Source organism: Ochotona princeps, chromosome 4 (assembly GCF_030435755.1).
Source record: "Ochotona princeps isolate mOchPri1 chromosome 4, mOchPri1.hap1, whole genome shotgun sequence".
NCBI lineage: Eukaryota > Metazoa > Chordata > Mammalia > Lagomorpha > Ochotonidae > Ochotona > Ochotona princeps.
The window spans coordinates 52,994,938-53,009,143 of NC_080835.1; the positions used below are offsets into that span (position 1 = coordinate 52,994,938).

General features: G+C 60.5%; 2 protein-coding genes across 2 annotated transcripts in view; both read left to right on the forward strand.

The window, feature by feature from the left end:
* Window positions 1-3,188: 3,188 nt before the first annotated feature.
* Window positions 3,189-4,963, forward strand: P2RY6 (pyrimidinergic receptor P2Y6). Its single transcript, XM_004590046.2, has 2 exons — window positions 3,189-3,317; window positions 3,901-4,963. The coding sequence occupies exons 1-2, from the start codon at window positions 3,295-3,297 to the stop codon at window positions 4,925-4,927; spliced, it is 1,050 nt and encodes a 349-aa protein (XP_004590103.2). The 5' UTR covers window positions 3,189-3,294; the 3' UTR covers window positions 4,928-4,963.
* Window positions 4,964-10,673: 5,710 nt separating this feature from the next.
* Window positions 10,674-14,206, forward strand: part of ARHGEF17 (Rho guanine nucleotide exchange factor 17) — a 56,025-nt gene continuing 52,492 nt past the window's right edge. Inside the window, exon 1 of the mRNA XM_004589908.2 lies at window positions 10,674-13,877. Within this exon, the coding sequence (XP_004589965.2) occupies window positions 10,674-13,877 (3,204 nt within the window). The remainder of the gene's footprint in view (window positions 13,878-14,206) is intronic.

Below are 14,206 nucleotides of genomic sequence, written 5' to 3' on the forward strand. Positions count from 1 at the left end.
GTTCACCCCACTTCCCCAGCAGGAGCTGCGGCCTGTATCAGCCCTTCTTCCAGCCTGAATCGCCTCTGCGGCGGGCTCATCCCGGGATGCCGTTTTAACTGACACTTGCCGTGCAGGTGAGGGTGTTTGGCAGGTTTGTCCCCAGTGCACCCAGTGCACCCACTGGGAAGAGGATGCATGAGGTTAGGGCAGTACTCCAGGGCTGCTGGCTTGCAAGACCACACAGTTCAGCCTGGTGCTGTGGCCACACTGAACAGGTGAGGGTCCATGACATGGACTTGAGATGGGTGAGAGGGATGAAGTCTGGAGGAGTGGGTCAGCAGGAGTGGGGTCTGAGATTCTGGCCCTTGAGGGTGCCTAGCCCAGCCTCAGCAGGGAGACAGGAGCTGTGTGCACCCTGGGCCCTGCTCCTTCGCCAGCTGGGCTCAGTCCTGGGGTGTCCACTGGTGCCATCTCATGGCTACAGGTCCTCAGTGCAGGAAGACAACTGTGCAGGCATCAGCAGCTGATATAGACCTCCAGCCCTAGCAAGGTCCCTCCAAGCTGCTCCCATTCTTGATTCAAACACCCTCCCTGGCGGAAGTGGCTACAGGAGGTCATCTGGAGGACCTAGAAGAGGACTGGCTACATAGCCAATTCTGACCCATAGTCTACTCTCCCTTGATTGCGAGGCTGCCTTACCTCCTCCTGGTGGTGAGGTTTGGGGGAACTCAGGATTCTACTCAGGAGGGTCCCCAGGGATGTCACCTCCATTCCCAGCACCCACATCTATCCCTCCTGAGCACCGGGCCTACTGTGTGGAAGGGGCGGTGCCTGCTAACTGTGAGAAGGAGGGAGGAGCTGATGGCACACAACAGTGGAACAGGGGACATGCTGGGGGGAAGGATGCCTGCATGTACACCCTGTGGGTCACATGTGGAAGGCTGGTGGTCAGCAATTCATGAGGGTGAAGGAGAGACAGGCTGAGAAAGTGAAGGATACTCCCAGCTTTGGCTGTTAACCAACCCATTGCACAGACGAGAAGACTGAGAGAGGGCTGAGCTAAGTCCACAGCTTTGACCATGGCCTCTGCTTCCCCCACTCTCTCCCTGCTGTGGCTGGGGCAGGTTCCAGGAAGGCGACCTTCCCGCCAGCCCAGGCCATGGTGTCAGGGGTGGCCAGGAGGCGGGGAACTGGGGGCTATTTCAGTCAGAGACAGCCCTGCCAGGAAGCAGAGGAAGCCAGTGCCTGGTGAGGTGTTGTAGCCTAGCTGACAGCGAGGACCACAAGCTGAGCTTCCCTTTGCCCCATTACACACAGGGACACGGCGACACGGCTACATGTGAGTGTCAACATCAGTGGACATGTGGCAGGGTTGGCGGGGGGCAGGTTGGGACCAGCACTAGCCTCAGGGAGCTTACAGAGCTGGGGGACGCCAACTTGGGGAGCAGAGAGCGAGGTGGACATTTAGGGCGGGGACAGCAGCAGCTGTCCTGGCTGTGGTGGCGATGGTGGGACCAGCGGTCCTGGGTTGCCAGGAGTGGGCTTTGGGCTCTGTCCCGTAGGCACAGGATGCCAGGAGGGAGCACCCAGCCAGAAAGCCTGGGTGGGCAGAGCAGCTGCAGCCCAGGAAGAGGCTGGGGTCTGAGCTGGCTCAGGAGCTGGGCACCAGCACAGATGACAGAGCTGGGCACCAGCACAGCCAACAGCCACTGCTGCCCTGTGTCAGGAGCCATGTGAGCCCTTCTTGGGGGCCAGCCCCCCTTTTCCCCCAGAAAAGAGAACAGCTCAGGGCCTTCCAGGACCTTGGCAGACAGTGTGAGTTAAGACAGCAGCGACTAGCAAGCTGGCCTTTTCCGGCCCTGCTCTGGGAGCATGCCCAGGGGGCTAATGGAGCCCCTGCTGCAGCCCTGTCCTTCTGAGACAGCGGAGGCGAGGGCATCACCGTGGGCCTGGCCTCACTCAGAACAGGAGGGAGAGCAGGCCATGGGGTGCCACCTGATGCAGATGCTGTCCTAAGCCGGGAGGCCACAGGGCACCCAAAAGGAGGCCTAGGAACATAACCCTCCAACCCACTTTCTCCTCCATATTCAGCAGGTTTCTTTTTTTTTTAAGATTTATTTATTTTTATTGGAAAGTCAGATTTACAGAGAGAAGAGAGACAGAGAGAAAAATCTTCTGTCTGCTGATTCACTCCCCAAGTAGTCACAATGGCCTGAGCTGCGCCAATCTGAAGCCAGGAGCTTCTTCTGGGTCTCCCATGTGGATGCAGGGTCCCAAGGCTTTGGGCTGTCCTTGACTGCTTTCTCAGGCCACAAACAGGGAGCTAGAAGGAAATTGGAGCAGCCGGACGTGAACTGGCACCCATATGGGATCCCAGTGCATGCAAGGCAAGGACTTTAGCCTCTAGGCTATGGTGCCAGGCCCATCAGCAGGTATGTTTACAGGAAAGGCAACTTGCACTGATCCCCACAGAAGAACCTCATGTAACAGGTGCAGTAATATACAACTAGACACTTGGATAACCCAAGGCACAAAGCCACACAGATCCTACGTTCAGCCTTGGCCCTGTATCACCCTTTGAGTGCAGCCGTACGGCTTTCTAGGTCTTCTTTGAGCCTTGATTCTTCCCATCTATAAAACAAGGAGCGAGAAAGATGAGATTTGCCACTCCAGAGACTCGGCTGTATGGGTTCCAGAGGACTGAGTTGTAAACTCTCACCAATAATGTGGGGATGACAGCTAGAGGCAAACATCCAGCAGTCAGACTGAACCCATCAGAAACAGCCCCCTTCCAGCATTTATGTTGCCACTTCCCCCGCCCCGAATGGATGAGAGGGGAGAGAAGCTGTAGTATGCGACGGTATGGTGTTTATTCAGCACCTACTGAATGCCAGACCCATGTCACATTTTACTGATGAGGACTCAAGCCTGAAAGAGGTATGCAACAGGCCCTGGATTGTACAGCATTTAAATAGGAAATACAACATTCCAACCCAGACTCAGGACAGGAACCTCCTCTGCTGATTCTATTTGCAAAACTCCGTGAAGATGAGACATTCCCTGACCGGCGTCCTGCCTCCCTCCCTCTCCCCTGCCTGCAGGGCTGCTTGCCCCTCACCCGTTCGCCTTCACAGATGCTGTTCTCACTCAGGACACCAGGGAGCGCAGTAGAGTCATGGCTCTGCTAGACCAGGTTCGGTACCTGGAGGAACTCCCAAGTCAGTTCCCTGCCTGCTTTTGCAGGTAACAAGACAGCGGCGGTGCAAACACGGCCCATGGCCTTGGAAGGTGGAGCTTGGATGGAAGAGATGCATGCCCTTCTCAGGAAGTACATGGTGCGTGGACTTCCCAAGTAGGTGCCTTGTGTTCCCTAAGATGCTGCGAGACACCTGACCCGGATTTTTTTTTATCATCAGGAGGTTCCCAGTGCTGAGGGCCAGACAGCCATCAGGGCCACCTCTGCAGCCCAAGGCAGACCTACCTAGTGTGGTGCTGCGTTTCTAACTGCCCCGGGGAGGGGCCCATCTGTTCTCGTCTCTCCAACGGAGGACAATGGCAGAAAGGGCAGGACGTCATGGAGTTGGGGTTCAGCCCCAAGTCTGTCACCCTCTGCCGATAGGGGAGATGTTGGACCAGGGTTTTGTAGGTTGAATGGAAGTTTGTTTGAAGGCTTAAAAGACAAGGAACGGAACAGAAAGACAATGAGTGGGACTTCCCCTGGGCTCGAGCTTTACTAGATGGAATGACTCCAGGAAGAAGGGGCTACAGAGGTCTCCTGGGGTGGGGAGTGTTGGGGAGGACACAGCCAGAGCCCTCCTTGCTCCAAGGTGGCTGGGTGGGTCCCTGCCCAGAGAGGGATAGTGCCCACTGGGCAGGGCAGCCAGGGAGGTCACTGACGTGCCTTGTCTGTTTCCTCAGCCTCTGCCCACATAGAAGCCAGCAGGCAGCCATGGCGTGGGACAACAGCACAGTGCAGCTTCCGGGCTTGCCGCCCACCACCTGCGTCTACCAGGAAGACTTCAAGCGGCTGCTGCTGCCACTGGTGTACTCAGCAGTGCTGGCCGCAGGCCTGCCGCTGAATGCGTGCGTGATCGCCCAGATCTGCATGTCCCGCCGGGCACTGACCCGCACAGCCGTGTACACCCTCAACCTGGCCCTGGCCGACTTGCTGTACGCCTGCTCCCTGCCCCTGCTCATCTACAACTACGCCCAAGGTGATCACTGGCCCTTCGGCGACCTGGCCTGCCGCCTCGTGCGTTTCCTCTTCTACGCCAACCTGCACGGCAGCATCCTCTTCCTCACCTGCATCAGCTTCCAGCGCTACCTGGGCATTTGCCACCCCCTGGCCCCCTGGCACAAGCGCGGGGGCCGCCGGGCTGCCTGGCTGGTGTGTGGTGCTGTGTGGTTGGTCGTGATGGCCCAGTGCCTGCCCACAGCCGTCTTTGCCGCCACGGGCATCCAGAGGAACCGTACTGTCTGCTACGACCTGAGCCCACCCATCCTGGCCACCCACTACCTGCCCTATGGCATGGCCCTCACAGTCATTGGCTTCCTACTGCCCTTTGCCGCCCTGCTGGCCTGTTACTGTCGCCTGGCCCACCGCCTGTGCCGCCAAGATGACTCCACAGGGCCTGTGGCCCGGGAGCGAAGAAGCAAGGCGGCCCGAATGGCTATGGTGGTGGCAGCTGTCTTTGTTATCAGCTTCTTGCCTTTCCATGTCACTAAGACAGCCTACCTGGCGGTGCGCTCCACACCGAGCATGCCCTGCCCTGTGCTGGAGGCCTTTGCTGCTGCCTACAAGGCCACGCGGCCCTTGGCCAGCGCCAATAGTGTGCTAGACCCCATCCTCTTCTACTTCACCCAGAAGAAGTTCCGCCAGCGGCCAAAGGAGCTAATCCAGAAACTCACAGTTGAGTGGCAGAGGCACGGCCGTGGCGTCCACTAGGGCAGGACGCAACAGAGGGGACATCCTGGACACCCATCATGTGTGGTACTGTGTCTAGGCTGCCTTCCAGAAACCCCAAGCCCTGTAGCAAATCAGTGGGGCACAGAGTGGGCTCTATCACAGACCCCTTGGGGCTCACCAGTAACTAATTATTGAACCCTCTTTCTCTAGGGCAGGCCCTGTAAACACAGAGGCAGACAGGAGGGGCCCTTGACACATTACAAAGGGCCATAGAGAGCCAGGGAAACAGTGTTAAAAAGCTTACCAAGCTACAGTGCGATGCATCCTGGGATCAGACATATGCTGCTGGCCTGGGGTCGCAAAGTGAAGTGAGAACCTCAGAGAAGGGGCGCCTGGGCTGGGTTTGGAGGGTGATTGCAAGTTCTGTGCATTTAGCAAACCCTCCCCCAAGGGTGCTTCACACTCAGGCCTGGGGTGATCCAAGGGCCCTGGAAGAACCAGTCCCAGCTCTGGCCCACACAAACTCTGATCTACTGAAGGTACAGACCCCAGCCCCATGATGTCAGGACTGTGCGGGGGCGGGGGGGGGGAGGGCGCAGGGCCCCACCCAGAGTATCAGGAAAGACTTTGCAGGGGGTTGGGGGTTGGGAGCATCTGAGCCAGGTGGCAGAGTGAGAGCACAGCAGGGTGGGGCATGGGGAAGCCCTGTGGTGCAGAACTGGGCCCTGCCCTGGGGCAGACGGGTAGGGGCTAGGAGGAGCACTGGGTCAGCCAGGCAGACCAATTGTCCAGGCTGCGTGAACTTAGGGGAGGAGGAGCCGGGGTACTTCTGGGAAGAGGTGGGACTTGAGCCAGAGGGCGGGCAGCCACGGGTGGTGGAAGGCACTCAGGCACAATCCCAGACCGAGGCTGCCCCAGCAACAGCGCATGTCAGTGAAACCCAAGGGGCTGCAGGGTATGGGAAGTCCACTGGTGGGGCAGGGGTGTTCAAGGCCAGGGGTCCCAGCTCCACCTCTCCTCTGTCTGCCCCCTTCATCACCACTTCATTCTGAAAGAGGTGGGCACTTGGTGCACAGGGCAAGCCACAGCTCATGACAACTGCACCCTGTATCTGAGTGCTGGGGCTTCAGTCCCTGCTCTGTCTACAGTGCCAGCTTCCTGCCAATGTGCACCCCAGAAAATAGTAGGTGGTGATGCAAGCAAGCAGCAGGGCCCCTGCAACCCACATAGGAAACCTTCTTGGAGTTCTTCACTCCTGGTCTCAATTATTTAAGAAAAAAACAAGTTTGTGATAGTTTTCCAGACTTATAAACCATGAGCCACCAGCCCCATCTGTTCTTATAAGAAGGGAAAATCAGAATGAGTGTTTAATCTGAGTTGAACGTGTCCTACATGGGAATGCCCAGGTTTTACTCCCAGCTGTGGCTCCTGGCTCCAGCTTCCTGCCTGTGTGCATTCAGGAGGCCATGGCTCAGGCGATTGGCTTCCCTGCTTGAGCGCCTAGCTGAGCAGGAAACCGGATGAGAAGCACATGGAGAACTTGAACTCAGGCTGTCTGATATGGCATACTGGTGTCCCAAGCAGCTGCTTAAGCTGCTGCACCACAACACTGAGGCCAGCAGGACTCTGTTCTGACATGATGAACCTCGGATGGAAGCCAGGAGGTGACTGGGGTAAGGACCACAGGCCACGAATACCTGGAATCACATACGATGCTTAGTGAACACCTGGTTAACACTCAAGGTCCACCCCCAGGACCGTGGGTCTACACACTGGGCAGTGTTCACACATGGGACTCTCAGGCAGCCAGAAAGAGCAATGCTCACATGCAACAAAATGAAAAGATCCAGTTTGAAAGAAGGTGCACATGCAACAAATCCAGATAAGAAGCAAGGGAATGGAGAACCCAGGCTTGGAGACAACAGCTCTCATGGAACGCACAGAACTCTGGTGAGACGGAGGTCGTTGCAAAGCTCTTGGTTGTTTTGGTGAGCGTTAATTAAATAACTGATGCAAATGCATGTGGACAAAAGGGGATGAGCAAAACTGTTCGCTTGAGGTCTTGTTCTACGGGAAAAGGGATAATTCCTGATAGTTGTTATCAGGCTTTGGAAATGGAGGTGGCAGCCCTACTTGGAGCTCGCCACTTCATAGGGTGCCTCACTTGGCATCTTTGTCCCCATGAGTTCTCCCATGCCCACCACTGACCATGACCATAACCACTGAAACCTTCTCACCTGGAGTCTCCCTAAGGGCCAGCTCTGATCTCCCGGGCTCACAACCCATGCAGTAGATGGGGGGATGGTGCGGCAGGGGTGTACTGTTTTCATTCCCTATCCTACAGTAAGGGGCCTGGGCCCAAAGGAAAGGGGGTGATCTGCAGAGGGTTATCTGGCAGATCTCAGGGGTCAGGGGTGCTGGTTTCCAACTCTCAGTGCAGTGTTCCTCTCTTTCCTTCATGGCCCAGTGTTCCGGGGCCCCTTCCAGTGGCTTAGGGAAAGAGGCTATTGTGCGAGCAGTCTTTAGTCTTTGGGCACTGACAGCAGCCCAGCCACTCAGATTGGGCAGAGGCCCAGCCGAGAACCTTGAACATGTTCCCTCCCCACTAATGGAATCCCTGAGCCTAAGCTCCCCACCCCACCCCCCAGCCTATCTCAAGGTCAAGTACAGAATCCCTGCAGCCCAGAGACCTGAGCCTCCTCTCCTCTGTGTCCTGGATAAGGGGTCAGGACCTCTGTCCTGGAAGTGATGGGAAGGTGGACCATGGCAGGGTGTGCAGGAGCTAACACAGGTGCCCCTAGCTGTGATTACTGGGGAGGCTGTGACCCCTGGGGGTGAGGAACACACAAGGCAAGGCAAGGCCAGAGAGAGTGCCCCTGGGAAACCAGAGTAGACAGCTGTGGCCCATAGACACCCAAGGCCACACCGCACGGCAGGTCAGAGGCACCAGACCGGTCCAGGATGGAGGGAGAGACCATGGGGGGCTTGAGGGGGCGGGCTCTACCCAGGGAGGTGCTTTCTCCCTGCAGTTTTCCCACCATCCCAGGGGCTGCTTGAGGGTCCAAAGTAGGCTCCCCTCCTGAGTGGGGGTGGGCTACGTGAGCAGCAGGCAGGCCAGGGTGGCTGACTGACCGTACCCTCTCTTACTGGGCAGTCAGATGACCCCTGCCCTCCTTCTACACCCACTCTCCGCTGGGGCTGGGATGACTGGGCCATCCTCACTATGAGGCCTTGCTGAGTGAAGGTTGCAGGAGTCATTCCAAAGGGGGCTGGGGTCAGACTCAGGTATCCTTATTCTGGGGGAGGAAGGAGGAAGAGGCTGCTGAGGCATCAAAGAAGACATGGGCCTTCTTGGTCAGAACCTGGGACCGGGGAGTTCTGTCTGCAGGAGGGTAGTGTTGGACAACCTTCAAATCAGCCATTTCCTGACCATGACACTGGTCCAAGCGGCTTCTCCATCATGATCTAAAGAAAAGGGTCCTACTTCCAAGGACAGATCAAGGATGAAGTACAACCAACAGAATAATACTGTCTGTATATCATAGGCCTTCCATAAATTGTCATTCATTCACATGGAAAACTCTGGTTTTGGGCCCAGCGTGAGAGTTCAACTGGCTAATCCTTCACTTCCAAGCAAAGATCCCATATGGGTGCCTGTTCATGTCCGGGCTGCTCTATCTCTCATCCAGCTCCCTGTTTGTGGCCTGGGAAAGCAAAGAGATGGCCCAAAGCCTTGGGACCCTGCACCAGTGTGGGAGACCTGGAAGAAGCTCCTAGCTCATGGCTCTGGATGGGTTCAGCTCTGGCCAAGTGAACCAGCAGTTGGAATATCTTTCTCTCTGTAAATCTGCCTTTCCAATAAAATAAATAAATATATTTAAAAAAGAAAATCTTGCATTTTAATTTTTTAAAGGCAGAACTACAGAGAAAGGAGGAGAAACAGAAGGAGGGAGAGAGAGATCTGATGGTTCACTTCCCAAAAGGCCAACACAGCCAAAGCTGGGAGCCAGGATTTTTTTCCGGGTCTCCCACATGACTCAAATATTTGGGCCATCTTGAGCTGCTTTCCCATGAGCTGGCTGAGAAATGGAACAGCTGGGACTTGAATCAGAACTCATATGGGATGCTGGTGTCACAGGTGGAGGCTTAACCAGCTACTCTACAATGAAGCCCCAGATGTCTTTCATTTTGAGCTAGGTCCAGGGACATGAATGGGATCTGACAGAGGGAAGAGAGGGTGGAGAAGGATGTGACACTTCGGTTTCCAGAATAGTGTGGGACTGGCCAGTGGTAGAGGCAGGAGAGAAGTGAGCTCAAGGTGTGCCTGGGGCAAGCAAGAGGAAAGACTTGCTCCTTCACTAGGAGGAAGAGTGTGAGTGTGGCAGTGAGAAGTCGAGCTCCCTTTGTGTGTGAGGCCCTGTCTTTTTGGAAAGGTTAAGAGGAAACAAAAGCGGAGCCTTCCTAACTCGGTTTTTGAATGTTCACCGCTTTATGAATCCATGGCTCCTTGGGTTTGGGGAAGACGGCCGGTAGGGGGCGTAAGAACCACGCACCCCCGAGTGCTAGGGAACGAAGAGGCGGGGAGAGGGGCGGGGCGTCGAGAGGTACCGCCCAGACGGCGGTGCCGATGGGGGCGTGGCCGCTGGGCGGGGTGGGCATGGCCGCTGGGTGGGGCTGTTGGAACCGCTGGTCCAGCCGCGCTCAGCGCTGGTAAGTCTCAGGGAGATGGGCGGGCGGGACGACGGGGGAGTGGGCGGGGCCGGCGCGGGCGGGACGACGGGGGAGTGGGCGGGGGGCAGGGCCGGAGAGCCAGGGTGAGCTGGAGGGGAGTGGGCGGGGCCGGGACGGAGGGGGAGTGGTCGAAGCCGCCGCGGGGCGGGGCGGGGCCGGAGAGGCAGGGCTGGCCGCAGTCGCCGCTGAGCGGGGGCGGGGCCTGAAGGTAATAGAGGGCGGAGCAGCTTCGGAGAGGGGGCGGGGCCGGAGTGGGCGGGGCCTGGGTGGTGGGCGGGGCTGGAGGGCTTGTCGATCCCCGCCCCCGGAGTGCTCCGGTGCGTACCTGGGTGTCTGTGTGCTCGGGACGCCGGGGTCCCCGCCGGCCACGTCGAATCCCCCTTCGGCGCGAACTCGGAGCATCGCGCTCAGGGCTTGCGGGTGCCTGGCCCGGTCCCTGGGGGCGGAGGGGCAGCCCGATTCCAGGTGCTCCCGGGAGGGCGCTCGGAGGGGGCCTCGTCCCGCGGCTCGTCCCGCCTCCCGCTCCTCCCCGTTCCCCCACGGCGGCGCGCGAGCCCGCAGCCCACCCCCCTCTCCTCTGGGGCGCGAGGCCCCGCCCTCCGCCCCCTTCTCTCCGCCACAAAGTTTATTTGCAACAAAAGGGGAGCGTAGAAGGGCGAGCAGCCTAGGGGGGAGGGAGCGGGAGCCGGAGCCCGCTCGCGGGGGAGACCCTGGCTGGCCACTGAGCGGACGCGGAGCGGAGGAACGGAGCGTCGGGACCTCGCCAAGGCCCCGTCGCGATGTCCCGGGCCGCTGCGACCAGGGCGGGGGCCTGGCCCGAGGGGCGGCCCTGAGACCGGAGGGGCCACCCGGCCTGCGGCCGCAGAAACTTGAGCTGCGACAGCCTCTGCTCGGCTCGGGTCTGCGAGCTCCCGCCCCGGGCGCCAGGGCCAGGACCCGGCCTTGGGACTGCGCGGGCCGTTGCGTTCCTTAGGAGCCGGAGCGCAGGGGGGGTTGGCCTTGGCTCCCCAGGCCGGCCAGCCCCCCCCCCCCCCCCCCCAGTGTGCGCGCCACCATGGCGGACGGCGCGCCCCGGCCCCAGCTGTACCGCAGCGTCTCTTTCAAGCTGCTGGAGCGCTGGAGCGGCGGGCCCGGGCCGAGGGAGGGGGACGCGGACACCCCCGGGCTGCGGCGCCGTGCCTCGTGTCGGCCGGCGGCGACCATCCCGGGCCAGCCCTCCCGGCGCGTGTCCAAGCTGGCGTCGGGGCCCCCGGCCGCCCCCGCGCAGCCGCGCCCGCTCCGCAGCCTCTCGCCCTCGGTGCGCCAGCTCTCCCGGCGCTTCGACGCGCCGCGACTGGACGACGACGCTGCTGCTGCTGGGACCCGGGACGGGTGCATCTCCCCCGGGGCCGCGGAGGAAGCGACCGAGGGCGCCGCGCGCGGGGCCTGGCCCAGCGTCACTGAGATGCGCAAGCTGTTCGGAGGCCCTGGCTCCAGGCGGCCCAGCGCGGATGCTGAGGCCCGGGGGACGCCCAGTCCCGACGGTCCCGCCTGGGAGCCCTCAGTTCGTGAGCCCCGGCAGCCCCCGACGCCGCCGCCTCGGACGTGCTTCCCCTTGGCGGGCTTGCGTTCAGCGCGGCCGCTGCCCGGACCGGGGACGGAGGAGAGGCGGTGGCGGCGGCAGCAGCAACAGCAGCAGCAGCAGCAGGAGCGGGTGCAGCGTCCGGCGGATGGTTTACATTCTTGGCATAGCTTCTCCCAACCGCAGGCCGGGGCCAGGGCCTCCTGCTCCTCCTCCTCCTCCTCCATCGCCTCCTATGCTGTCAGCCGCAGCCGGGCTGCCAGCTCCAGCGAAGAGGAAGAGGAGGGCCGGCTGCCGCGGCCTGGGGCACAGAGTCCGGCCTTCCTTGGCGGCCACTCCTCGGGCAGCGATGAGGACCAAGATGGTGATGGAGGCCACCTCCAGAGACAGAGGCTGGGGCCCAGGCTTGGAAGCTCCCTACTGGGTCAGGACTGCAGGCCGGGTGGCGAAGGGTTAACTCTGGACAGCATGGACACTGCCAGGGGAGCCAGAAGCCCTGAGCCCTCAACATCTCCCAGCACCTGTGAGTGGGGAACCGGCTCACCACCCTGCATTCCCGGCACCCAGGAGGGATTGAGGCCTACCTTGGACAGCGTGGGAGGAGCTTTCCGTGTGGCCAAGGTGAGCTTCCCTGCATACCTGGCCAGCCCCGCAGGCTCTCGCGGGAGCAGCCGCTACTCCAGCACCGAAACTCTCAAGGATGACGATTTGTGGTCTGGCCGGACTGCTGTGTATCGCTCACCCAGCTTTGGAGCGGGAGATGGGCTCCTGCTGCGGCCCCAGGCTCGAAGCCGCCCCAAGGCGCCTGTGGGCCCTTGCAGGGCCCTGCGGGAAGGAGCGCTGGAGCTGGAGAAGAACCGCCAGCGGAAGTCTCTGTCCAATCCAGACATCGCCTCGGAGACTCTGACACTGCTAAGCTTCCTGCGCGCCGACCTTTCCGAGCTGAGAGTCCGCAAAGCTCATAGGGGTCCCGGGAGCAGCCCGCTGTCCGATGACAGAGACTCACCACCTGCGGCAGGCCAGGCAGAACACCTCAGGCCTGGGCCCACCCCGGGCAGGTCCTCCCCCTGCCCCCGCCCCACGCTCAAAGACCTGACAGCCACCTTGAGGAGGGCAAAGTCCTTCACCTGCTCAGAGAAGCCCACAGTCCGTCGCCCAACCCACCCCAGCACCCTGAAGCCCAGCTCCTCAGAACTCCTGCTGGCCGGCCCTGGAGCCGAGGAAGACCCGCTGCCCCTCGTGGTCCAGGATCAGTATGTGCAGGAGGCCCGACAAGTTTTTGAGAAGATCCAGCGCATGGGCGCCCAGCAGGATGATGTAAGCGATGGTTCTGCCTGGGCAGGGGACGTGACCCAAGGCCGGCGGTCCCAGGAGGAACTCTTGGGCCCTGAGTCCAGCCTGCTGGATGAAGGCATTGGAACTGATCCGGAGCCTCCTGTTGCAGCCTTTTGCAGCCTGAGTGCCTCTGGCGTGTGGCAGCCACTTTCCTCCTCACCCCAGATGAACCACCACGGTGGTGGTGGTGGTGGCACCCCCGGACCTGAGGACAGTCTGAGCGGCTGGGCTCTGGTGTCATCTGAGACCCCTCCGACGCCAGGTGCCCTTCGCCGGAGACGCAAAGGCCCACCTTCAGGCCCCGGGGGTGCTGAGCTGAGCAATGGAGAGACTGGTGAAGCCCACAGGTCCCTGAGTGACCCAATTCCACAGCGCCACCGAACCACTGCCTCCGAGGAGCCCTTGGGGTTCTCCGTGGACAGCAACCTGCTAGGCTCCCTGGGCCCCAAGACGGGACTCCCAGCCACCCCAACTGTGGATGAGGGCTTAACCAGCAGCCACAGTGACTGGTCTGTGGGCAGCGAAGAGAGCAAGGGGTATCGCGAGGTGATCCAGAGCATTGTTCAGGGTCCTGGGGTCTTAGCATGTGTGGCAGACAGCAAGGCCCCCGGCAAGGCCCCTAAGAAGAAATCTCTCAGTGACCCCAGCCGCCGGGGGTTGCTGGCCGGTCCTGGATTCGAGGGCCCTGGAGGGGAACCCATCCGGGAAGTTGAGCCTGTGTTGCCTCCATCCATCAGTGAGCCCATCCTGGCAGAGCAACGGGCAGAGCCAGAGGAGTCCAGTGCTGCCAGGGGCCGGGCACAGTCTGAGAGGATCCTCCCTGAGGCCCCACCTGCGTCTCCTACCACCCACCCTGACTTCCACCTAGACTCCAAGCTGGCCCACGTCCTGTCCCCGCGGCTCATCCGCCGGGGCTGCAAGAAGCGTCCAGCCCGGAGTAGTCACCAGGAGCTGGGAGCTGAGGAACGCACTCAGAACCAGACAGGTGGGCTCTGTCCACCACAGCCCTCCTCCAAACATGTGCGCCATGCCAGCGTGCCTGCCACCTTCACACCAATCATGGTGCCAGAGCTGCCAGCTGCTGCCAGTCCCCCCGTGGCTGTGCCAGAGCCCGTGGGCTTCCCCGGCCGAGCCCACTCCGCATCACAGGTACCCTCGCTTGAGGACGTCACCAAGCAATATGGGTTGACCCACCCCTCAGGGGCTGGCCCTGCTGCCGCTGCCACCCCTATGTCTGTGCCTGTGGAAACACCCTGCCTGACTCCGGCTACACTGCCCCCTAGTGAGGCCAAGCCCCCTGAGGTGGCCCGGGCTCCAGAGGAGGCTACCCCAGCCAGCAAGTGCTGCAACAAGCCGCAGGTGGTAAGTCCTCTGCCAGCCATGGGCACTGCCCACAGCTGAAGCCTTTGTGTGTCCTCCTTGGGCAGGTGCCGTGCTTGAGAGCGCTTATCTGCAGGTGTCTAGTGGCATTAGGAAGGTTCGTGGGGCAGGTTCCTGTCTACTCCTGTGTGTCCTGTGTGATGTACTCCTTGGGAGTGATTGTATAGGGGAGAGGGGTAAATGAGGACAGCAGTACCCAGGACAGGTACAGCCCTTCTCTGAGCCTTCACACCCTGTTGGCCAGAGCCTGGAGGGTGTTTTGGCTTGGGCTGCATAGTTGGAATGAGTTTGCCCTTTCTTGGGTGACTTTT